Raw genomic sequence first — 26,037 nt, 5'->3', positions numbered from 1 at the left:
CCGTTTTCACTGGGTCCAAAAATTAGGTTTACCCTCTTCCGAGACTAATTAGAGAATTTTTAGATTGGTCTAAAAATGTGTTTGATTTCCCATAAAAACACAAAAACCGCGTCTAAAATGGTACAGTAGAATCCAAGTTCAGTGTAATCCTTAAGTATTAAATTTTATACAAAAACATTGTTTTATTAAAAGTGATCTATTTAAATTTAGAGTTGTTATAATTATGTTTTCAAAGAGAAGACTCACGTGACATCTCCAAAGTGTAGCAGAAACAATGAATCCTTCTGCTAGAAAAATAAATCAGGGCACCTCCAACATGCTACTTTATGATGTAAACAATGTTAATGGAAGCTCCCAGCCTATGTGTAATTGGTAAGTAATCTGAAGAGTTTTCGTTTAGGGTCAATTTACACACAACAGTGACGTGCCGGCACAGTGCAGTAAGCATCGATAAATATTACACATAGCCAATCAGAATTTCATGTATGACAGACAGAATACAGATTGTGTGTCGTAGATGAAACTCCAATTGGCTATGTGTGATATTTATCGATGTTTATGCACCAAACGGTCACTGTGCCAGCACGTCACTGTTGTGTGTAAATCGACTCTTATTACATGTGTTGCCCCCAAAAATTTCTATCTGTTTAGGACACATCTAATAGGAAGTACGTTTTTTCCTTTCTTAAGAGACCTATGTATTAAAAGTAAACCTTTCCAGAATTTATTGGCCAGAGGCCAAATCTTGACATTGTACTGGACCTTCTGAAAGTCATTAATAAATAATCACGTTTGGTTATATACATTTTAACAATATATTGTAACAATGAAGAAAATTGAGAACTAAAAAGGTTGCGGTGGACGTTTTCAATGCGAAAACGTGTAGGTGGGATGTTCAGCGCTGCCTTCCTGTAAGCCTAGAAGTTTGACAATGGCGTTTGATTCCATTGGCGTTCCAAACTTCTAGGCTTACAGGAAGGCAGCGCTGAACATCCCACGTATACTTTTTCGCATTGGAAACTTCGGCCACAACCTCTCTATCATATCTAACCATACTGTACACAAGGTATTTATGTATAGTTATTAGTATTTATATTGTTATATTTTGTATCTGTTTGTCATTTATCCTTTATGCAGCATAACCTATGTGGTTCTTGTGCCAAGAAATACAAATCAACCATCTAAAAACAGTTTGTAGAAACTATTCATAATTACAGATTTTTAAGTTTTACAGGAATACAAAGATCAGTGCACTACATCAGCTTTTCAGTTACTAGTTTCATTAATAAACAGATTTTCCAGTCCTCATACACTTGCATGTCATGAACCTCTGCACATAAGTTTTGTGTATATGTATTTGTATCTTTATTCCTTAATTTGCTTTAGGTGTCAGTAAAGTAATAGATTATTTTATGAAAAATAACTCACTAATATTTTAAAGAGAGAAATTTAATGAGAATGGTTAGGTCTAAGATGAATCAGAAATAAATTCTGCATTTTATGAAACACTTAAAATATTTACAAGAACCTCCACAAAAGAAAATTACAGCACAGCACATTCTCATGGCCAAAAAACTGAATTATAAATTATACATGTCATTTTTAAATATTTAATTCAAAGTAAAAAAAATTAACATACTTTGAAAATAAATTAAATCTTATGACAATAAATTCTTTAAGTAGAAAAATGATCATTTCTCTTTGGCACTATCAATGATAACATTCCAATCGTCAATAATTTTTATTTCGTTTCGCGTGTGCCAGCGCAGACCATCTCCATCTGGTTTGTGTCGGGATGGAAATAACACGTGTCGTAAATCCCTAAAAAATAAAATGTTATTTTACAAGCAAATTATGTGTGTTGAAAGCATTTTTATTTTACATTTTATTTACCTCCCATTTGTCAGTCCTAAAAATATAATCCAGTTTCTCTTTGGTCCAAAATTGTAAGGATTTTTATACGTCTGAAAAATTATATGTCTATGAAATTAATACATACATACGAGAAAGACATTGGCCGTACACGAAATGTTTAGCCGGCAGAAAAAAGGAGGGGAAGAAAGAGGGAGAGGAGATAGACAGAGAATACTGTATCTAATACCAGGGCCGGATTTGAGGCGATTGGTGCCAATCGGGCCCCGCATCAGATCAAAATTTATATATTTAAAAATAGTACATGTTGCAAAAATAAATATCTAGGTATATTATTATTAAAAATAAAAAAACACATTTCAATATGTAAATTAGCTGTTAATTAATTTTGTTATTTAAAGTTTGAGGGGCCCCGCAAAAAAAATTCAATCTGGCCTCGCACCTATTGGATCCGGCGCTGTCTAATACTACTGTTAAATAGTATTAAGATTCACGATCATATTAAGCAGGTATAAGTCTTCCTGCTGACAGCCACTTGGCACTAACTTCTAACTTAGCTATTCGTGGCGACATTCAATTATTGGTGTTCGCTACACTCAGGTTTTCTTTTAGACCCTTTGGGGACCCTTTTAGACCCTACGGCAGTGGTTTCCAACCTTTTTGTACCTGCGCCTCCCTTAAAAAAATTGTTGCGCCCCCTTAATTTTTCTAACAATCTAATTTCATAAATACTCAACTGATATTATAATTTATTTAATGGGCTACAAAATAATATACAATATTATGTAAAAATATACATAAAAAAATAATTATTTATTATAAGAAATAATAATTTTAAATGTACTAAAAATAATGTACTATTATAACGGTTATGAAATTTACCTCAATATTAATTTAGAAGTTACCAAAGCGAAGTGTTTCATTCTATATATCAACGTGGTTATCGCAAGCACTACTAACGAACTAATTCCGTTCATAGACAACAGAAAAAAAACAGATGCTTCTGTTTACTGAAGTTTGGCGCGTGTAAGCACGAGAATACCCGGGATGTTCCGAGTGCTTGTCTTTTGTTTCCTCGCCCCGCCAGTGCTCGGCTCCAAACGCGAAAGCGAGATGTTTTTGTTCCAGCAAGAGTATGGATGGATGTTTTAGCATTTGTATCCGAAAAATTCGCGGCGAGGATTGTGGATTACGTATACCTATTTTGCTGATTCATTTTTTGACATCTATTCGACTTTTTTGGTTTGTATTCGAAAATGATATTTTGGAAACAGCTGCATGCCCCCCTTGCAACAGTCTCGAGGCCCCCTAGGGGGGCGCGTCCCACAGGTTGGAAACCACTGCCCTACGGCCTTGCAGCATAAAAACTGCACGCCAACATCAAACATAGAGGATACTGTAGCCATATGTACGCCGTTCAGAGGGATCCTAACTAGGGAAGGAGGAGGGAGAAGAGATAGATGGTAGAGAATACTGTCTATCTCAACCTAAAATGTTATTTACACTTTAAAACTTTCGGTTGAAGAAATTGCATAAATGCAATCAACTCGATAATTACTTCAAATATCTAACAAACAGTAAGATTCTATTATCAGACTATTAATAAATTATAAACAATTTAGCTTTAATAGCCCCACTAAAGGAACTGACTGTTTGATGTTTGACAAAACTTAATCACCATCTTCTGATTTAATTATTTCAAATAGTTTTCCAGTTTCAATGAAAGTTATAGGTTAATTATTAAAAATATTATGCAAAATTTTCATTTCTGGACATAAAAATTGCAAATTCAAATATTTAGTTAACTTAGTAAATTCAAATATATATTTAGATAAACATCAGCATGCATCATTCATAGTTTGATTTATTCTTGCACATTTTATAAAATAGATGTGACAAATATATTTATTAAAGTAAATTACCTTTCCTTCTTTTGCTAATCTCTCTCTTTCCTTTTTATTGATATGGGCTTCGACACTAGTTTCTCCACGAGTTATTAGCCGAGCATGCCACACCGTGAGTGCTCCAATTGCCAGAAACACACCAAGGCACAATAAAGCTGCATAAACGAGACAGGCATGATATAGGTAATCAATGAAAGAACGATTATTCACTGTCGTAGCGGTAATAGATGTCGAATACTTTTCTTTGACAAAAGTTTCTAAATCAGATTTTTCCTGTATAATCAGAAAAAAAAAAAAAAAAAACATTTTTAAAACAATTTCAAAAATAATTCATAAAGTTTTATTTTTACTCAACTGATTTTGACTTGACATAAGTGGAAAGTTGATGGGTTTTGTTCTCAGGAATAACAATGGTGGCATTCAATGGCTAAAAGAAACAATAACTTACATTATATTATGTGCTTAACACTATGTGTTTTATTATTTATTGTGAACTTACTTGAGTTTTCACTTCAACAAAAAAATGCACATATGCAATAGGAATACCAAACAATAAGACAAAAGAAACACTCAACCAGATATAAACACAATACATGAAAAAATATCTATGATTATAATATCCAATGCAATTGTTCAACCATGCTGTTAATAGTTAAGGAAAAATAAATAAATTTTATTAACGAATGCTAACGTTATCATCATTTATAATAATTAATTCCTTAGAATAAGCAATTGTCTTTCTTTTAATAATGACATATGTTTATTTAGAGTTCTCTCTCTACTAATTTCATATAAAATCTATAAGCAATGACAAATAAAACATTTTACACTGGATATTTTGCAATTATTTCATTATTATTAGATTTTTTAATGAAATATTGATTCAAGGATTTTCAATTAAAGTCAAAAATTAATTACATTGGTCAAGAGAGTCCTATATTAGATTTTGGGTAAACAATTTTAAGATATTTCATTACTTCAAACTTGAGTGTTTAGCTTATAAGTCTGGAAATTCTATGTATCATAACAATGGCAGTAGCCAAGTGAATACAGTTGTAAATGCTGAACTTACATGATATGGGTTAAATCCTTTGCAAATTTCATTTACTTTATTATTTTACAGCATTATTAGCATTATTATTACTATTCTTATTCCTCATGTGAGTGTCAGATATGGTGGTATTGTTTTATTTGAAGTGTAACAAACATAAGTGCATGAGGAAATTGTCCATAACATTAACAATTAAAAGAAGAATATGACTATGCTATCCTATTTTCATATCAGAGACTTGTCTTTTTTGTCCAAGAGCAGTAATGTCTGAAGCTTATTCACTTGTGTTGACAGAGTATGTAAGCACAAGCTAAAATAGTGATAAGTTCTAAACGTGAGGAATAAGAATAGTAATAATAAGGCTAATGATATACAAAAATAATAAAATAACTGTTCAATTTTTTCTGTTTTTTTTTAGAAAAACATGTAAGTTGCCTAGAATCAAGCCCATATCTTGTAGTTCCAGCATCAACAACCTTATCCACTTGGCTACTGCCATTCTTATGATATGTAAAACTTCCAGATTTATAAGCTGAACACTCAATTTTCAGAGGCTCGTTTTTTGAAAATAATTGAGAAGTGGGTCCTATTATTTGGGCAAAGAACCATTTGTGTTTAGAGCTATGTTCTTGCCAAGTTTCATTCGAATCAGAGAGGACGTCTGGCCATCTCCTTGTCGGTGTGTTTTATAATTTCTTTTTATTTGTACAAAAATATCAAAAAATTTGTTGCAAAAAAAATATAGAACTGATTATTCAAACATGGCAAGCAATCATGACATTTGAATTACATAATTTTTCATATTTTCTTTATTTGTATTTGGCTGAATTACACTTTCCTCTACATAAAGCACTTTTCAGTATCCAACCTGAAATTGATGGTTTTTCTTGTACACTCCTTAAGAGACAGTGTGATATTTGGTACATTTTCTACAGTAAGAAATTGTTTGTCACATAGCAAAAACTGGTTTCTGATATATATTTGTGAGATGTCCCTTCTTTGTTCCCAAGTGATAGTACTCATCAATTTCAGTAGCTAATATTATTGGCAATATATTCTGCAGATAGCGTCTTGTCCTGTCAACATCTATTATTCTGGTAAAACTTGTAAAAATAAAAGACACTTGAGAATGCATTATATATCAAATTTACCATCCTAGACTGGCAATTATGCATAAACTATCCAATAAATTTGATTAATTCATAATATACACTATCTGGCCAAAAGTATCCAGACACCCAGTGGTACGGACTCGGAGAGTCCCGAGGCATATATTAATATGATGTCGGGCCTCCTTCTGCATCGACGATAGCCTGCACACGTCTGGGAAGACTTTCCACTAGTTTTTGATAGGTGGCTATCGGAATTGATTTCCAGGCGTCCATCACAGCTGAAGTGAGTGCTGGCAGTGAGGATGGTCAATGTGGCTGGCTACGTAATCTGTGTCCTAATTCGTCCCAAAGGTGTTCTATGGGATTTAGATCGGGGCTCTGAGAAGGTCAGTCCAGTTGTCGAACACCCATTTCGTCAAACCATGCCTTCACATCAAAGACCGTCACCTGCCAGATTCACTTCTTTAGGGAAGTGTCTGGATACTTTTGACCAGATAGTGTATATGAAATATAAAATAACAAATTTGGTAAATGCGATCAATTTAAATAATGTTATGGTAAAATGATCATTTTTTAATATAAAGTATTTACTGTAATATAAAGAATTTACATCAAATATAAAATTTTTATTTTAATTATCATGTCTTTCACACAAAACAACCAAATCTATAATAATTTCAAGATTTAGAATTTAACATAATTAAGGTAAGAGTCAGGATAACATAATTAAAATACAAAGTAAACTTAAAGTGTAACTGAAAGGATTCGACAGTGATGATCCATTTTAAGAATGCAACGATTGCAAACACTACAATGATGAGTACGAGGTGGTTTGGGCGAAATACAACGTTTACATATTGATACAGCTTCTGGTACCAAAGCTCCCTGTAATAATGTAAGTTGAAAGACTTTGTAAAACAAACATCTTGCTAACATTAAAGAAAAACTTACCTCAGGAGGATAACCCGGTAAAGTGATAAATGCCATATAATAATGGAAGATGACATTAACAAGAAGCCAATTTCCCACTATCAATAATAGAATAGTAAATGGGATACTAGTTTGCCACCAGAATGATAAACCAATTGTATATGCAATGATAATCATAGATAAAGTTAAAATGATTACTCCCACAACAAATATCTAGAAATATTTAATAATAAATGCAATTATAAAGATGATATAAAATTTTATTTATTAAAAGTAATGGTTATCAATACATACTGGTCCCATCGCCTTTGTAAAATGATCAACAAACCAAAACATCGGCTCCATACATGTATCTCCAACGTAAAACTTATCGGCAAATTCATTATAACATAAAGTTACGAAAGTTAATTTTATCAAATAACCGTAGAATTTCAATCTTTCCCATAAACGTTTGATACACGAATGCATAGTCCAATGTATTTGAACCATTTCTTTAGGATATCTCTTCATAAATACATCGAAAAATAAAATAAAATGTTCAGTGTATAATTTATAGAAATGATTATGGTAGCACCAGAATAAATTAAATAATGAAGGAAGATGCAAAATGTCTGAAAGAAAGAAAATTAAATAATTTATTTTAAAATAAATTATTTTTCTTAAAGTAGGGAGGGTCCTCAACATACACATGCCAACATACATTAATGATTAATTAGAGAGGTTGAACTCAATATATATTGAATATATTCACACTTATATTGTTGTACAATGTACCATACATATATATTTTCTACAAGTTTAGTATTATTTTTATCTTATTAGGAAATACACTTTTCAATTATTCAGTTTCGTATACGATAAAATAAGTCAACCTTTATTTTGATGCCCTTCACTGCCTCGATACGTAAAACTATAAAGAAATCTCTCTGAAAGTGGAACATTATTATTAGTACGAAACTCAAATAAAAATATTCTAAAGATATTTTTTACTTGTGCAACTTCCAGAAAGATGTTTTTGAAGTTTTACATATTTTGAGGCTATTCTCTGCCTTAATAAAGTTCAAGTCATGAGTATATATGCAATATTTTATCTTATTTGTTATATATAGTCTTTAAATTTATTTATTTACATTTTTGTGCATGTAATTATTCTTGTATGTCTGTACATATTTATTTGTACAAGTATCCCTTATATAATATGGTAGTTATGTTCTGAAAAAGTGCCATGTTACGCAAATCTTTGCTATACAAAACAAAGGACTAAGGCAAAACATACGTTATATTCCAGAATTTAGCAAAAGTATACTGTTCTTTTTCGTTACTAAAATGCAGTGGCGTGCCGTGACATTTGATGACAGGGAAGCTGTGTTTCTGTAAGAAGCCGACTTCCAGGGGCAATCAGTTAATTGTGCGTCAGTGATGGTCTAGGGCAGTGGTTCTTAACCTTTTTATACTCGCGGCCCACCAAATATTTCATAATTTTTTTGTGACCCCCATTTTTTAATAATAATTTATATTTGATAATTTGATAATTTATCTATAATAAATTGATTTTTTTATTATTGCTTTATTTTTTATATAATAAATGTAAATCATAACTTTGAATGTTATTTAAATAGATAATGAAATAATAAACTTCACAATTAAACATGAAAACTCATTAATTTTTAACAGAAAATAAAATAAGAAACATGTCGATAAATCGATCCAATGTCGATGCTAAAACTAAACTAAAACGCCCACTTGTCGTAAGGATTTTGCATAACTTTTGCAAAAATATTTAAATTTTCAAAGCCTACTATTTTTCCTAATTATTTTTAAAATTCCAAGCATTAATAGTTTCTTAAAATTGCTTTGGAATAAAAGAAGTAAATACTGCAGTGTAAGTAGCATATTTACATTTATTTCTTCTGTACTAACAAAGTTGTATGTAGGAAGAAATACAAAATAAATAAATAAAAACTAAATAGGAAAACTTTATCTTTCTTATTTCACTTTTCAATACGATATTCGGATTATACGTCAATTTTCTTTTTATTATATTCTGAAGGAAATTTTGCATAATTTGGCGGCCCCCGGCAAACTTCTTATGGACCCGCAGGGGCCGCGGCCCCCCTGTTAAGAATTACTGGTCTAGGGTCCATTCGTATTCATTTGTTCGATAAGCCAGTAAAAACTGTAGACTTCTCTAAATGTATTTTTAATATCACAATTACATTCTGAATCGCTAGCCACGATATAAGGGCTAAAATTAAAAATAAATTATAAAAACTTACTCGGTGAAATAAAATGTGCGGTGGATATACATACCTGGTATAATGTATTGTTCGATTGTATTAATATACTTTTAAAGAAAATTATAATTAAAATATAGCTTTGTAAAGAAACGTACATAAAAATAACATAAAATATTCTTTACTTTTTAAATCTTAAAACAATCTACTTAGTCAAATATCTTGATACGAGTAGCTAATGGATGGAACTAGTGACGGTCCAGGTAGGTGTGTAGTGAGTGTGTGCGTGTCAAATCCCGAGGGTGCCGATACCGGTCAATGTCAAATGCCTCTTTTGTCGCATCACTAGTATATCTCAAAGGACACCACAGGGCTGTTGTAAATTTTAAACATTTCTCACTATAGCTGTAAAAATCTAACTATGTTAAACTTAATAGTCATTCGTTTTCTAACTAATTCGTTTTAATACCAGGTGTACACGGAAATCAGTTTCCCACTGTACTGAGCGAGTGATTGGTTCTGTTAAGCTTTTGTTGAAGTAAAATTCTGGCTCTTTCAACAGGGTTTTATTTATGTCCCCATTCCCTAATCTCTTAATTATTTAGTCACTTCTTAAGTAGAAATAAGTCGAAACCAGTTACTTTGTACCTGAATATCTGTAGTCTTGGGAAAACAGTGGAAAGACAAATTTTTATGACAACGGATATATAAATCGTAAATTTAAGGAAAATAAATTCTAGAGCTTTTTTTTTTGTACCATTGTATGTACTGTACGTCTCATTCATTAAATTTGGTTGTAAATGATGCTGCCAAAGTAACAGTTAATTTTTAACAGTGTACTAGAATTGTACACATTTTTTCTGCATCCCCTTACAGATGGGACATACTAAATCGTAATATCACCGGTTTAACATTGAAATCCGTAAGTAATATAAGATGGGAGAGCGGAATAAACGCAGAATAAATATATCAAATATTTTAATGGAGTTTTTTTAAACTCCTGTCAACTATACAGAACTATCATAAAAACGTGCCAGTAAACTTCTATCGGTTGGGTTGTTATAAATCTAGTCTAGGGTGGGCAACCCTTTTAATAACATGGGCCAGAATAAATTTTACGTTTTTTTCCGCGCCGTAGTAGTAAATTGACGCCTTCTTGTGACTCGTAATTTTTTTAGTCTGCAAATATGAAATAAATAAATAAAAAGTTAATTACTACATTTATTTCTCTTATCGTTTTCGAAAATTACAAAGAATTGGAAAAATAACTATTAATTAGTTATTTTTCCAATTTAATAATCTATTAAAGATCTCGCGGGCCGGATAGAAACTTTTCGCCAGCCGTAGCTGGCCCGCCATTGATCTAGTCTGCTCGTGATTCACATAATCGGGCGAGGGTGGTCGAATATCTAGCAGGCGGCTAACAGCCCACAACCGCTCCGGGATATAAAGCTGTACTCTTTACGAGTGTGTCGCTTCTACCAGCTAAACTGGGTGAGGTTGGTGCACTGTAAACCACATGTGCTAATGCCTATATAATCTGGCTGATTGGAGACTGACCCGGTTTCGACATTCCTTCCGTCACCGAATTATTCGAATATACAATAGCAATCTTATCGTTTTTTTCACATGTAGTATAAAAATTTGTAAAAGATACATAATGCAGTTATAATAAAATATTCATTTTAATTAATTCAAAGTACGTTAAAATATGAAAATTTATATTTTATAAAATTCAAGGGAAGGTCATTGAAAGGTGGAATCGGCGCTTCCATCGCTTCCAATGACCGCACGCCACTGCTAAAAGGTATATTTTTATTAAAGCAATTGATAATTTATTTCCAACCAATAACTAACAATCAGAATTAAAAATATAGTATTACACATTAATATTTAGTTAAATAAGGGTGTTTTCGCTTTACAAAGTATCTAAAGGAACAACACCGGAGTGAAAATAAATGAAAATCAACAACTTTAGTGCCTTTGACTGGTGTGCTTCTCTCTTCTTTCTCTGTAAAACGCAAACGTTTTCGAACCTCGTTGGTTCTTTGTCAGGCGTAACGGAATTCTGTTCGACAAAATTTTAGAAAAAATTTGCATTCTGGAACGCTGTCGCGTGTAGCTGATGTCGTCATATTAGACTTGTGCGATGTGAGTATAGCGCTACGTCAGGGATCTGTTGAGAAAGGCTTCCCAAGCCGATGATAAGATGATCTCCTTTTTAAAATTGATGCAGTGCGTGTTACTGCGGGTGTTGAGTAAGATGTATATAGCTTCAAGCCATTTGAGGTGATCTTGTCGAAACGTGGGGTGAATGATTGCGGCACGGGTGAAAAGAGGCTCTATTTCTTGATCGGATGAATAGACTGCTAGGGCGGTGTTTTGTCTATGGTGTAATATGTCCGCTTTGTGCTCTTTGATCCTCGTCTGTATGTTGCGTTTGGTGGATCCGATGTAGATGGCTTCGCTGTTATCTCTGTGGTCGGCGATGGGTATAGAGTATATTCCCGGAAGTCTGTTTTTATCTGGAGCGTCTTTTCCGTTCCTAAGCCACTCGAAAATCGTTGGGCATCTCCTGAAAGCTAAGCGGATATCCTTTTTCTTCGCTATTTGGTAGTATATGGTCTTCAGTGCCGGATTGTAGGTGATCGGTATAAATTTAGGTGGGGAACCATTGGAAGGAGGGGTGTGGGTGGAAAGAAGCCGTAGTGCCTCAAAGTTGTTTTTGCGTGCAATGTTGTGATATCCGTGTTGTTTAGCTATATTCTTGATGTGCCGCATTTCCGAGTTGAAGGCAGCTTGTGAGGAGGAATGCGTGAGTGCCCTTTTGAGTAGCGCCTTAAAGGCTGCCATCTTGTACTGCGGAGGATCACAGGAGAATGCGGGTATATATAGAGGTTCGGTAGATGGTTTGTGATAGACTTGCGTATTGATGGAAGATTCTTCTACAGTGATGTAAATGTCCAAGAAGTGTGCTTGGGTATGGTGGGCTTGATCCAGTTCTAGTGTTAATCCATATGGGTTGTCGTTGAAGGTGTCCACTAAGGCTCTGATATTTGGGATGTCCTTCCATAATATAAGGATATCATCAATATACCGTTGGTAAAGGAGGATATGTGAGCGTTGAGAAGAAATGACTTCTGATTCCAGTTTTCTGACCACAAGCTCACAGAGGTCTCCTGCGACTGGGCTACCCATAGGTACACCCCGTTGTTGTTGGTACGTAATGCCGTTGAATTTAAAGAACGAGTTAAAGCAGATCAGGTGTGCCATTTCGAGGATGTCAGGTTGTAACGTGCTGTCTTGAGTGATGTTCATAAGTGTATCCCTTATTGCGCAAAATACCGGTGGGAGTTTGATAGAAGGATATAAAGATTTAAAGTCTAGTACGGTTATAAATTTCGGAGGTGTTGGTAACCGTTTGAGTGTATTGGCAAGATCTGCCGGGTTGGTAACGGTGTGCGGATACCCTTGCAGGTGAGGAATAAGTAACTTGTGAGTGGCTTTTTCTAATAGGAACGTGGGTGCTCTGGCCTTGTCCACCACCGGTCTGAGTTCTTTTCCGGGTTTATGAGTTTTCGCGAAGGCAAACATTCTGGGTGTATCCGGTGCAGGTGTAACGATGTTGTGGAAGCCCATCCGTTTCGCTAGTTTCGAGGTGGCGAAGCGTTTCATCCTGGCTTGGAGGTTACTGATGGCACTGGGGTCGGCGGTGTTACTTTGGGTGGCTTGTATGTGATTCTGTAACATGGAGTTGTAGGTGTCCCTTTTCAAGAGGACTAAGGAGTTGCCTTTGTCAGCTCTGATGAGGGTGATATTATTTTTGCGCATCCAGGAGCGAGTCCGTTCGACCTTGTTTCTTATTTGTGTTTGTTCCCTCGATGTCTTATGGTTTTTGAGAGTATGGGTAATTTTCCACCTGTAGAATTCTTTCTCAACGGCCGGGGAACCCGCTAGAAGAGCTTCGATTTCCGGGATGTTGTCGATTTTATCGACGATGGGATGCGGAGCAAATTTGGGGCCTAATTGCAGTACTTCGGTGACGTATGAAGGAGGTTTGATGTTGTCCCACGTGATGAAGGGGAACGATGGCGTGGTTGCCTGGTGTGGTAATTGAATTTTTCTAATCCACCGTAATTTATTAAGGTATTTCTTCTTGTAGGAAGTGGATAGCTTTGCCTGTATTTCAACGAGTCTGGCATTTTCTTTTTTTAAAGAATCCTTGCTGCGGTCGTATAGAGCGTCTTCTACACGTATTAATTGTGCCAATGCAGAAAAGATGAGTTGCACTATATGCTACACGCGACAGCGTTCCAGAATGCAAATTTTTTCTAAAATTTTGTCGAACAGAATTCCGTTACGCCTGACGAAGAACCAACGAGGTTCGAAAACATTTGCGTTTTACAGAGAAAGAAGAGAGAAGCACACCGGTCAAAGGCACTAAAGTTGTTGATTTTCATTTACAAAGTATCTTTGTCATCTCAGCTTTTTTGTTGATCTTGATCACAAGTATCAGCAGCATTTTAATATTTTTTATTTTTAACACAAAATTTTTATGGATGACAAAATAAAAATATGTTATTAATCAAAAATTTGTTCTAGCAGGTTGTGTTTGTTCAGTTGAGTACCAAGTGACTTTTTACCAGAATTTGTGTTTAAATACTGAATTGTTTGAGTACTAAGATTCTGCCATATTTCATTCATCGTTTTACAAATGATTGTTTATCTACAATTAAAAAGAAAGTTTAATAACACTTACCTAAAAGCGTTTACTAAATACAAAGATTAAAGTTTATTTAATCTATAAAAAGAACTAAGTGACAGTCCTAATGGCTAAAGTCTGATAGCAGCAACAACAACACCTAGTTGATAGGACAAGGAAGAAAACAATTGCACTAACTTTCCTATCAGTTTTCATTAAAGTAAATCTGATGAAAAGCACAAAATAATTTAATAATTTCGTCCACGGATTTTAGAATATTGAATTTGGGATGGCATGTGTGCTTACTTGAATTTAAAAAAAAATATCGAATAACAAAGTTTACATTTGAAAATTGTGAAATTTTGTATGGAGGATTTCCAAAACCATGTTAGAGCAAAACCTGAAGTCGTGTTTTACGAGGAACATCCCCAATTTTAAAACTATTGTATGAGGGATACATGTATAAGTTATTTTAGTCTTCAAATTTTATTTATTTTACTTAGCATAAAATGTACCAAAGAAAGGGAATTATAAATGAATAAATATGCAATTTGAATTAAACATAAACATAAATTAATTATAGATATTTTTTTGGAGTGTTCCTTTTCCAAATATGCATTGAAATGGACATTCTCTAACTTAAATATACATGTTGGAATTTGTTTCAAATATGTTCCATTTTTGTTTTTGTGTTGAAACGGACATTCTCTTTTATGTTGTTGTAGCCTGAAGTCCTATAAAGGAGGGGCCAAAAATAAATCTAGTTCTGCTGGATAGGAAAGCTATAATTTGTGTTTTAAAATAAAGGTTAACTCTATTGTATGACTTTATTTTGTTCTTGAGGTGTGTGAAAAAGGTCATATTATGAGAATATAATGAGCAAAACAATTTTTGAAAGACTATGTTTTATCACATTTGGCGTTTTTAAGTACAGTAAAACCCCGCTTAATGCTGTTTCGGTATTACGCAGTAGTATTGGAATTACCCGAGATCGCAGTGTTGGGATCAAGGCATAACATCAAATTTTAAAGCTTATTATCTGCAGCGGACATTCCGACAACTGATTGATAAAACAGATGGAGCAGATAAACAATCCATTAGAGATTTTTGGAAAAACTATAATATCATGGATGCTGTACACAACATCAATCTTTCCTGGAATGAGGTGACCGAAAAATGTTTTGAAAGGAGTATGGAAGAATGTATGGCCGGAGCTTAGCAAGGATGTTAACACAAGAAAATTCATTGTTGATGTCGACGAAATTGTCAAGCTAGCTAATGAAACAGGGTTGGATAATATAAATGCGCAGGATATTGGAGAATTATTCCAAGTTACAACTGGAGAAAGTTTTTCCAACAACAATCTTAAAGAATTAGTAGAACAACAGGTGCATGAAGATGAAGAAATTAGCGTTTCTGAAGATAGGAACAAAAGAAACTTTCAACAGATGTTCTAAAAAAAAGTTTAGCCAGTATAACGGAAATAATGGATCAGTTTATACAAAATGATTTCAATTTTGAAGTTCAAAGGCAAGACAAAGTGTCATGGATGCAATGTCTTGCTGAACGAAACAGGAAAAGGCAAACGACATTAGATGACTTCTTCACAAAGAAACAAAAGATGTCAAATGAGGAAGAACCTTCCTCATCACAAACATAACTTCTTTACTCGAACTTTTTTTTATTTTCATGAATGTTTTATGAATAAATTTCGATATTAGCAATAAATAAGTCTATAATTAATGTAATAAAAAAGTATTTAACAATAAATGTTACAAAATAAAACAAACAAAAAAAAAACTGATAAATTTTCTTATCTCTGTTCTGTTTCACGTATCTCCCTTATTTACATGTTAAGATGACCCCGTTTAACGCTCTTTCGTTTAGCGCTCTGTCATCTAGGAACGCATCCCCTGCATTAAGCGGGGTCTTACTGTATTTCCTATTTGTATCCCTGTATATTTCCATATAAACATCAGCTTTTTATATTTAACGTTGAATAAAATTAGTAATAATGGACTAAAAGCAATGTCCTTAAATTATATTTGTAAGTAATAAACTGTTAATGTATAACAGCTCATTACTTACAGTTATAATTTAAAGAAATTGAACTTTTTAGTTAGTTAGTCTGAAATGTATTTTCCAATAAAGCATTAGTTCAATGGAAAATTAATGCCTGACATACCTCATTTCCTTTAAGTCATGGTTGTTTTAAACATAGCTACAAGATATATTGAGGACCCCTGTGTATAATACATATAAGTTTAAAAAAATTAATTATATATTTCCTAATGAGTGATAGTTACCAATAACTATTATTGTGAAACAAAGGTTTTTAAATATTTCCTATTTTTTAAATAATAATAATTATTATTTTATATATATACTAAAATAGTGTGATTGAGATTACAGAATGATCCGAAATTTATACTATAACCACTTACAATTGAGACCTTGTGGATAATTATTGCATTTAGAAATATGTTTTATTCAATACATCGCTTCTTTTTTACAATATGCATTTTGGCCAAATAACTAGCTTGGCCCTCTTGTTGTAAATTAGTTATTTTGCCAAAATGCATATTGTAAAAAAGAAGTGTTATTGAATAAAACATATTTCTAAATGCAATAATTATCCACAAGGTCTCAATTGTAAGTGGTTATAGTATAAATTTGAGATCATCCCATAATCTCAGCCGCACTATTTTAGTGTTTGTATTTATTAAACAATAAAATAGTGTTCCATCTAACTATCTTTATTGTAAAAAAAAAAAAATAAATAAATTTGAATATCTTTCATGCATTTAAATACAGTATTTAAGATTTTCACTCTAATTATTTTACATTATTACAAAAACAGTAAGAAAACAGAAAAAAATCAACTTACATTAAATTTCTTTCATTTAGAAACATTTTAAAGTCATTCTTTTAATACTTTGATTTCTTGTAATTTATTGTTGTTCAACTTTTATCCATGACTTAAGTGTCAATCATTAATAAAATTTCTCTTCTATCAATATTCCTAAAATAAAAAACAAAATATTTACTGTAAAAATCACTTGATCAATAAGACACAAATACACTGCTGGCCATCCAAAATGCAACACCAAGAAGGACCAGAGATATCACAGCCAAATTTATTTGGGAGATAACACGTTGTACAAAGATCAAATGATTGAAAATACAGTCTCTTGTGAAGTGAGGAAGATGATGGAATCAGTATGGAGTGTTGCCACCATTGCTGGCTATAACCGCTGCTGCACACCTCTGCATTTAGTCAAAGAGGCTATGGATATGTTGTTGGGGTATAGCATTCCATGCTGCTTCCACATATTGCCAAAGTTGATCTGGTGTAGCAGTGGGTGGTGTATCCCGGGCCAGTCGTTCTGTAATCATCGACCAGACATTTTCTATAGGCTAGAGATCAGGAGAACAAGGAGGCCAAGGCAGCAATGCAATCTGATGGGCAAAGAAGTCGTCTTGAGCAATGCATGCCACGTGTGGTTGCACATTATCCTGGTGGAATGTGGCCGTTGGCAAGTTCTGAAGGTAAGGGAGGACAACAAGCTCCAACACCTCAGAAATATAGTGCTGGCTGGTCAGTGTACTGGCAATGCATACTAGGGGGGTACAGGAGTGGAATTCAATACCACCCGAAACCATAATACCAGGTCTAGGATGTGTATGGCAATGCATAAGGCAACAGTTCAGCAGTCTCTCACCACAGTGTCTCCAGACTCTAATCCGACCATCGTGGTGTTGCAGGTAGAAGCAGGATTCATCAGTAAAAACAATGTCATTCCATTCGGTTGTCCATGTCCGTCATTCATCGCACCATTGCTGGCACAAATGCCTGTGGTTTTGACTCAACAGTACACGCAGCAGTGGATGCCTTGTGGACATTCCACTCTGCTGCAAACGATGTCGAATGGTACGCGCGGACACCGATTATTGCACAACAGACTGAATTTGTTGTGATATGGTTTGTGATGTGGCACAGTGATCCATCACTGCCATGCACATGATATGCCTGTCATCACATGCAGTGATGCAACAAGGTGGGTGCAATAGGTCCCGTCAGTCCATCATTCCCTCCTGCATCCAGCGGTTACAGATCTGCATCACAGTTGCTTGGTTACGTCTGATACGATCACCGATTTCTCTGAAGGATAATCCGCAATCCCTATAGGCAACTATTCTTCCTTGGTCGAACTCAGAAACGTTCTTAAAAGACACTCGTTTTCTTCTGCATGGCATACTGAAGCTGCTTACGCCAAAAAAATGCACAAAACAAAATTCCAGTACTTCAAAATGGCCTTCTATTCTCCCTTTATATAGCACTTGCAGGTGGCACAACAGGTGCCCATGATGTGTGTCTGCACTGAAATGCTAATCAATTGCATATCTCCTCGCCGCAAATGCATGGTGCAAATTTTACTTGATTTGGATGCTTCCTTCAGGGTGTTGCATTTTTGATGGCCAGCAGTATAGTAGACATAATTTTCAACTTAAAACCATTCAGATATGAAATTAAAACATAGCAGCAACCTAACTTGTATAATAATGCATAATTTATCAAATTCCATAATTGAATTTTCTCTTTTTGATTTAACACGATAAAAACATTCGTAATTCATTTACATATAATTCCAGGTGGGATATATATTAATATATTAATATTAATATTAATATGCAAATTATGCTACTTGAAAGTCTGATTTCCCAACAATTAAATATCAAACTAAGATTTCATTCCCGAAAATAGAATTTAAATTATGAGATAACTAAGGAAATACATGGCACTTATACAACATTTCATAAATCATAGGGAATTTTTTTATCAGTCATAATAAAACTGTACTGTAAAGGTCTAGCATACTTTATATGTAAGGATCAACTGAAAGCTTATTTTCAAACAAATACAAGTAATTTCACAAAATAAATTAGACACCAAGTGTGAAATCCTAAAGTATTTATAAAAAGTTCTATAGGAAGTTTTTAAAAAAATTCTGAAGTGTCTTGTGTTTTAATTTTTACAAGTTTGAAACTAAAACACAATACCAAGGTTGGGGCCGAAGTTTTAAACGCGAAAACGTATATGTCGGATGTTCGGCGCCACTTTCCCGTAAGCCCAGAAGTTTGGCAATGGCCTTTGGAATGTCAAGCACGATTCCACTGACTTTCCAAATGCCATTGTCAAACTTCTAGGCTTACGGGAAAGCGGTGCCGAACATCCGACGTACACGTTTTCGTGTTTAAAACTTCGTCCTCAACCTCGCTATTATATCAACTGCTTTCTTTTCCTCTAAGCTAAGTCTCATTTCAAACTAACTAAATCAAAACAGCTATTTAAAAAAAATGCAATATTTAAACTGAAAATAGAAAAATTCAAAAGCAATAGAATTTATAAAAGTGAAAGAAATTAATAAATTACATACTTATTTCATCAGATAGGTTATAATGTATTAGGGAGTCCATTACATGCACAATTTTTGAGCCACTTTTGTCCTCCTCCCCATTATACATAATATACTTTTGTCAAACTCCTCATCTTTAATTACATGTACTGTACAATAGTTTATGGATCCCCCTCGTGACATTCTGATATCGAAGAAATAACCTTTTTTGATAGTTTAGTCAAATAATTAGTAAGTAGCTCATAAAAACAAATTTATATGCTACTAATACCATTAAAAAGTCCACACAACAATGCCACAATCCTTCCTGCACAATAATGTACTTTTCATGATCCCTCCTGCTTAGTCTGTACAAATGGACAGCCCTTAGTACCATAATCATTCTGTATTATACAGTAACATTTCTTACAATTCTATGAAAACATTTTTAAGCTATTTTCATTGTTAATATTATCAGATACATTAAAAGATAATTAAACTGAAATAATATTTTCTAGACAATTATTCATTCACATCAGTAAACATAAGCTTTGTATTTGTTTATCAAGTAACTTTCAAGGGATATAAATACAACTTTTATTTAAGTAGCTTCATTATTGTTTTGTAAGATTAACTTTCTATTACAAAATATACTTTTAAGAGAATTAAGACTCAATGCAGAAGTTATAGTTAAGTAACATCAAATAATTTAATTACAATCTTACATATTACTCCAAATAAAATGGCATATACTTTGCATTGAAATCAACATTTTATTAACTTATTTTAAGAAGAAAATCTGTAATAATTGTGAAAAGAATGTTTGAATTGTTAATGAATCGAATTTAGAATCTTTTATATTCTATTTATCATTTCCAGTAACTGTTAAATCCACATACAAAACTCACTCACTGCACAATATCTACAAAAATGTTATTCTCGTGGAAGTGACTAAAGTTTCATTTGAAAATGTTTGATAATCTTATCTGCCTGAATGAACAATAAAATCTACAGAATCAACTTGTAATCTGCTCGTTAAAAGCTGTAATAATTTCAAGCTGATTCCGTAGATTTTTATTGTTCAACTCTAACTTAAATAAGGAAATTTCCATCTATTATGTGAAGATATATGCTTTTATGTGATGAAGCAATACGTATTTAAGTCACTGTTTATAGAAAAAGAATACAAAAATAAAGATAAGGAACAATGTAAAACAATACTTTGTCTACTAAACTATAAAATATAAAAGCCAACTTGGATATAGATATTTCTCAATAAACAAACTATAACTAATGTATTCGATCTTTAAAGTTGACATTGTACCTAATTAAACTGAACTGTGTTAATTAATAATAATAAATACATTTTACAATTAAATCAGGAGTTTATTAAATTTTAAATTATCTATTCTTAATATATTCAAAAATCAATATAAAAATTATTTATTGAAACATCATAATTTAGTACCTTTATCCATTTCATTAAAGACAAATTAATAAAATTAACTTTAACTTTTAACATTATATAAATAGTCTATAACTTATCTTAAAAAGTTATGCAAAGGTTACTTCAAAATTTATTAAACAGATACTAAAACATCATGATTATGGAATAATTTGCAACTATTCCTCTATATGATTCACAAAAACTTCTCATAAGTCAAAACTGAAAATTGTATTATATTAATATAGAGTTATAATAACCAAAAGATACAATCATTCATTAATTTGAAACTCGAGACTCCAGATAACTTACCGTACTACATTACACTATAAAAAACGCTTTTATCGCAGCCACGTTTCTATAAAAGAACCGACAAAGCGGAGAAGCTTTAAACTCTGTTTTTTCTAGTTTCCGATAAAGCATTTTGTAACACTATTTCACCTTATTGGCTCGTCATAATAAAATTAATTTTCATTATCGAGCCTTTAAATAAAGATTGCAGAAATGAAACCGATATTTAATGATTCCCTTTAATATTTGAGTGGATATGTTAATTTCAATTATTGTGCACACAAAACATCAATTAATTGACGATTTTTCTTTGAAAAGCTTAACGAGCATCGAGAAATTATGGGTTTTTAGTTTAATTATATAACTCCATAACTGCAATATTTATTGTGTGTTTAGAATAATTTTAAATTGGGTATATGATTAAAAATATCATATAATTGATATATTACTTTTTAAATAATTTAAAATATTTACATAGATATATACTTTTAAACTGAATAATTTTATATTCAACAATTGTGGTAATTACTTATTGACATCATCATTATTGTTTTCTCCTTGACACTAAATGAATATTTATGAAGAGCTGCAATTACCGAATAATATCTATCATATCTTCGTGCGATCTTAAATATACATTTACATTTGAACATAAATAACACTTTATTAATTAAAAAAAGTAATATATATTTATCCAAATATTACTCATTACATTTCCTCCGTGAATGAATGAGTCAGGAAAGGTTGCAGGTGGAACTTGGCAGACTGATACTGATTATTATAATACATGTGCACATGCGTATTTAAAAATTCATTCAGACGTTGCCAACCAAAGAAAATTTTAAAATATTTAAATTTAATATATTTAATATTTTCAAACTTTCGGATTTTTTTTTATAGGTTAGTTTTAGTTAGTAAAATAATAATAAAGAGATAAACCTTCAATATACTAAAGTAACTTTTTTATTTTCTTTCCACTTTCAGGAAAATAAAAGGGCTTTCAAACACTCCCGTAATGAATTCGGGAATGTTCTGGTTTGGCGGCGAGAGATAAAATTTGACTACTAGTACTAGAAAAATCACTGATAATCCGATACGGCGACAGGCATGTTGTACAGTACCTTAGCCGCTTAACCATCCGGAGTTATAGATCAGAAGCGTCGAGAACGGGAAAGCCGGGGACTTTTCCCCGGGTCCAGAGTAAACTTAGGGATCCGAAGTGATTACTACCCATATAAAGTTAGGGTACGACTATGCAGACGCGAGCGAGCGAAAATATGTGATGACGTTTCACGCTCTCTGCTTCTCGCTCTCGCCTGTGTGGTCGTAATACATGAAACAGAGAGCGTGAAACGTCATCACATATTCTCGTTCGCTCGCGTCTGCATAGTCGCACCTTTAACGTTATTTTTACTAACAAAATAAAATCTTTAGGGTTTTTTTTTATTAGTAAAAAAAGCATTGTACGTATTTTATTTGTTCAAAATACGTAAGGTAAAAGGGGCCCGTATAAGCTCTCGGCGACTGCAGTAGACATACTGATGCGGATGATGAGGAAGATCACAAAAATTCCTGGGGTAGGTCTCGAATTCGGTCCCAGGTTAAATTCTTAGTCACCTGAGGTTGTCACATCAGCTGTTCATTTAAGACAGTACTCAAGACCGTCGAGAGCTTGTATGGGGCTAGGGTACAAAGGACCCTTTTTTGCCATTTTTTTTTTTTTTTTTTTTTTGAACAAATGAAATATGTAGAATGTTTCTTTATTAATAAAAAGCCGTCTTAAAAATTTTATTTTTTGTTAGTAAAAATAACAATTTGTAAGGTAGGAACTACTATAAACCTCTATGCTAGGAGAAGAATCCCTAGTTCTCTCTTGTCGACTCCTGATAGTGTTGATAATAAACTAAGATAAGTACCAACGTAAATGGTTTAGTGAGCAAGGTAATAAAGTTTTATCTACCACTTGGAAAACTAGCGGCCGGATCTCCGACGGTTTAAGTATCAGCTTGCTGCTCTGAGGGATCCAGAACAAATACGGATGAGTCGGAAACCCCAGTTAAGTCCGTTTCGGATATGTCGGGCTTCATCCTTTACACCTGGCAGCCGGCCCACCAGTGGCCTAGCGGTTCCGTTCCCTGAACACTGGAAGTTCGGTCGTGGATTCGCGCCTCGGCAGGACGGGCTGGCCACGTGGAGTTTTTCGGGTTTTCTCCACATTTCTGAATAGGGGCCAGTCACCTTTAAAAAAATCTCTCGGAACGCATTCCTCTTAGGCAGATCGCCCAAGTCTTTCGTTGCTATAACTTAACTAAAGAAATAAACATCTGGTAACCCATTATGATTCTGACTGAGCTCACGGTGGGTTTGATGAAAAAAGGTCCTCTTAGTGCCCACACGGTAGAAAGGCCAGCTTTAAAAAACTCTGGGAAACTAAATTCAGTAGAAAGACTGTAATGTAAAGTAACCTTGCTTTCAAACTACAGTATGAGAGTTTTTCTCAATTGTTAACAGCTTTCTCAACATTCTTGTGTTTTGTCTATATTTGAGTGTAACGAATGGTTACACTGGGGATTACAAAACTGTGGGATCACAGATATAGAATGTATTTCTGTGATTTTACAATTTTGCTATATGGACATTTCATTGTATTATAATTACTTTCATAATTATTTTTGGATTACATTCTTAGTTTTTTCTCGATAACGCTAGTTTCTACACAGTATATATTTTCCTGTCATATTTGAAAATATACAATGCAATACTTTTTATCTATCGTGATAGCTTTTTGGCGAATTTGATAACGAGAGCTAAAGCTAAGTCTGAGAAGCTGTAGCCATTTGGTAAAAAACTAGGAATAGCATAATCCTTATATATCTAACAAACAACGTCAGTCGATTTAAAGTCCCTAGCATTACGTATCCTTTTTGTAAAGACTACACCCCCTTGTAACGTATCTCAACAATTACCTGCGTACCCAGTCATCTGTGTTATGAAACTTATGAACAGTTTTCGGGTCTCCTGAGAGATAGTCAAACGCTCCCATCACCTCGACCATCCCGCTATTAATATATGAGGTTCTGAAACCAGTCGGTATTTTGGTTTTACTACTCTGAGAACGGCTAATCATCAATTACATCAACTATTTGATATTTGAGAAAATAACATGCATACAGGATGGATTATTGTTATGTATGTAAACCTCCAGGGCATAACCCACACCGAATTGCCCCTTGACCTAGTTAGCGATCTCGCACCTCCGATCTTTGTCGTGTTCCTTTCTCTACGGTCAGTCGTGCGTTAGCTGTAGTAGCACTTAAACCTGGAGGGACAACGTTACGTTGTACTATCACACAGTTACGTTTCTATTATAATAAAGTAAATTATATACGTTGACAAGTAATCGTTTATTTTACAGACACAACAATTATCTTATATATAAAATTCTCGTGTCACAATGTTAGTTACCGTACTCCTCCGAAACGGCTTTACCGATTTTTACCAAATTTTATATGCATATTCAGTAGGTCTGAGAATCGGCTACTATCTATTTTTCATACCCCTACACCATTTCCCCCTTTCAAAAATATATTTATATATGGATTAAGGCTTTTATGTCCAACAGATGGCGCTAACTTCCGACGACCTAAGTTTGCTTTTCTGTGAGGCATTCTGCTTTTCTGTGAGAATGGACTGAAGCAGATCATTTTCTATCTATCTATATAAATAAAATATAACGTTCGTTTGTTCCTACCGATTCCTTTGAAATTTTGACACAACGTTGCATTCGAATACGCACGTGTTTTTATATAATATACATGTCGAAATCCCCCCAGTGGGAGGAGATGGACGGGATTAAGGCTTACCGTGAAGAACTCGGCTTCTATTATACTATTTTACATGCGGTTTTTTGCGTTTTTAATTGCGTTTTAATAGGTTACGTCAACAGAATATACACTAAAAAGGGATTTTTCGATATTCCCCAGCGGGAAAAATGACGGGATTAAGGCTTACTGTGAAGAACTCGGCTTTTATTATACTATTTTAGATGCGTTTTTGATTGCGTTTTAATAGGGTACGTCAAGAGAATGTACACTAAGAAGGGATTTTTTGAAATTCCCCCCACGGGGGAAGTGTCATACATTTATAATAGATACATTTTGAGCCACAACAACGCGTGGCCGGGTCAGCTAGTATATATATATTGAATAGCTACTCATATGCATGGCTTTTATAACATATTGCAAAATAGAGGAAAGAATATATTTTAAACTCTTTTCGTCCTGTGGGAATTAAGAGGGCCTCCATTAGCAAGCCCATTATGGGTTCGGCCAGGCCCACAATGGGACGGCCGAGTGGTGAGGGACAAAGCCCGACATATCCGGACGAACCACTCCCGAAAAATTTCTGGGGATTTATCGATCCGTCTGGATTCGAACGCAGGTCCTTCAGAGCGGTAGGCTGCCACTTTGCTATTCAATATATTATGTTTATATCATTATATACGAGAAACGTGTTACTTTAAGTTTTCTTATTAATTTGAAAATCTTGGTGTCTGCAAATATTTTTAAACGGGAAATCCTGAGTTACATTTAGATATGGAATTTCCACCCAAAGTAATAATACTAAAAATACATATTTGGAGCTGTTTTTAAATTACGTAAAGCACATATGGATGAGTTGGTTTGCAAGTAATCGTTACAATGCATTATGAGAAGGTAGAGCATTTATGTAATTCTACGGTTTCATTCCTTGGGTGACAGAATGATTGAGTTTCGTTTTTGAAATATTGCATAGCGATGGTTCATTTAATATTACTGTCCGTTATACGTGTAATTAATAAATAATGTAACTTTCAGAACTCCGTGTTGTCTATTATTCCTTTGTATAATTAAGGGAATGGAAAATGCACGTTACATAATACGCAATTTATGGACGATTTATTTCCTTTTTTCGGGCGGTTTTTTTAACTCTTTCCGCCCTGTGGGCACTAAGAGGGCCTCGTTTAGAAGGCCCATTATGGGTTCGGCCAGGCCCACAATGGGGCGACCGGGTGGTGAGGGACTGGGCTCGACATATCCGAACGGACCGTTCCAATTGAATA

At 33.7% G+C, this 26,037-nt stretch overlaps 2 protein-coding genes across 5 annotated transcripts; both read right to left on the bottom strand.

Moving 5' to 3' along the window:
- Positions 1-1,462: 1,462 nt before the first annotated feature.
- LOC136987902 (palmitoyltransferase ZDHHC16) lies at positions 1,463-21,744 on the bottom strand. 4 transcript variants are annotated; one of them, XM_067285679.1, is made up of 10 exons: positions 21,649-21,744; positions 16,693-16,827; positions 7,164-7,480; positions 6,891-7,082; positions 6,707-6,824; positions 4,276-4,418; positions 4,132-4,203; positions 3,795-4,049; positions 1,894-1,964; positions 1,463-1,821 (listed from the first exon to the last, which is right to left on the bottom strand). In XM_067285679.1, the coding sequence occupies exons 3-10, from the start codon at positions 7,377-7,379 to the stop codon at positions 1,692-1,694; spliced, it is 1,197 nt and encodes a 398-aa protein (XP_067141780.1). In that variant the 5' UTR covers positions 7,380-7,480; positions 16,693-16,827; positions 21,649-21,744; the 3' UTR covers positions 1,463-1,691. The 4 variants fall into 4 exon arrangements, with proteins under 4 accessions (XP_067141780.1, XP_067141778.1, XP_067141779.1 ...); XM_067285677.1 differs by having other exon boundaries at positions 6,707-7,082; XM_067285678.1 differs by lacking the exon at positions 21,649-21,744 and adding an exon at positions 20,958-21,037 and having other exon boundaries at positions 6,707-7,082.
- Positions 11,267-17,635, bottom strand: LOC136987865 (uncharacterized). The gene is made up of 2 exons (XM_067285614.1): positions 17,528-17,635; positions 11,267-13,399 (listed from the first exon to the last, which is right to left on the bottom strand). The coding sequence occupies exons 1-2, from the start codon at positions 17,633-17,635 to the stop codon at positions 11,267-11,269; spliced, it is 2,241 nt and encodes a 746-aa protein (XP_067141715.1).
- Positions 21,745-26,037: the final 4,293 nt, after the last annotated feature.

Source organism: Centruroides vittatus, unplaced genomic scaffold, assembly GCF_030686945.1.
Source record: "Centruroides vittatus isolate TY-2023 unplaced genomic scaffold, ASM3068694v2 scaffold_2802, whole genome shotgun sequence".
Taxonomy (NCBI): domain Eukaryota; kingdom Metazoa; phylum Arthropoda; class Arachnida; order Scorpiones; family Buthidae; genus Centruroides; species Centruroides vittatus.
Note: the sequence above shows the minus strand (reverse complement) of the source record. Positions and strands in the feature narration are given on the sequence as shown.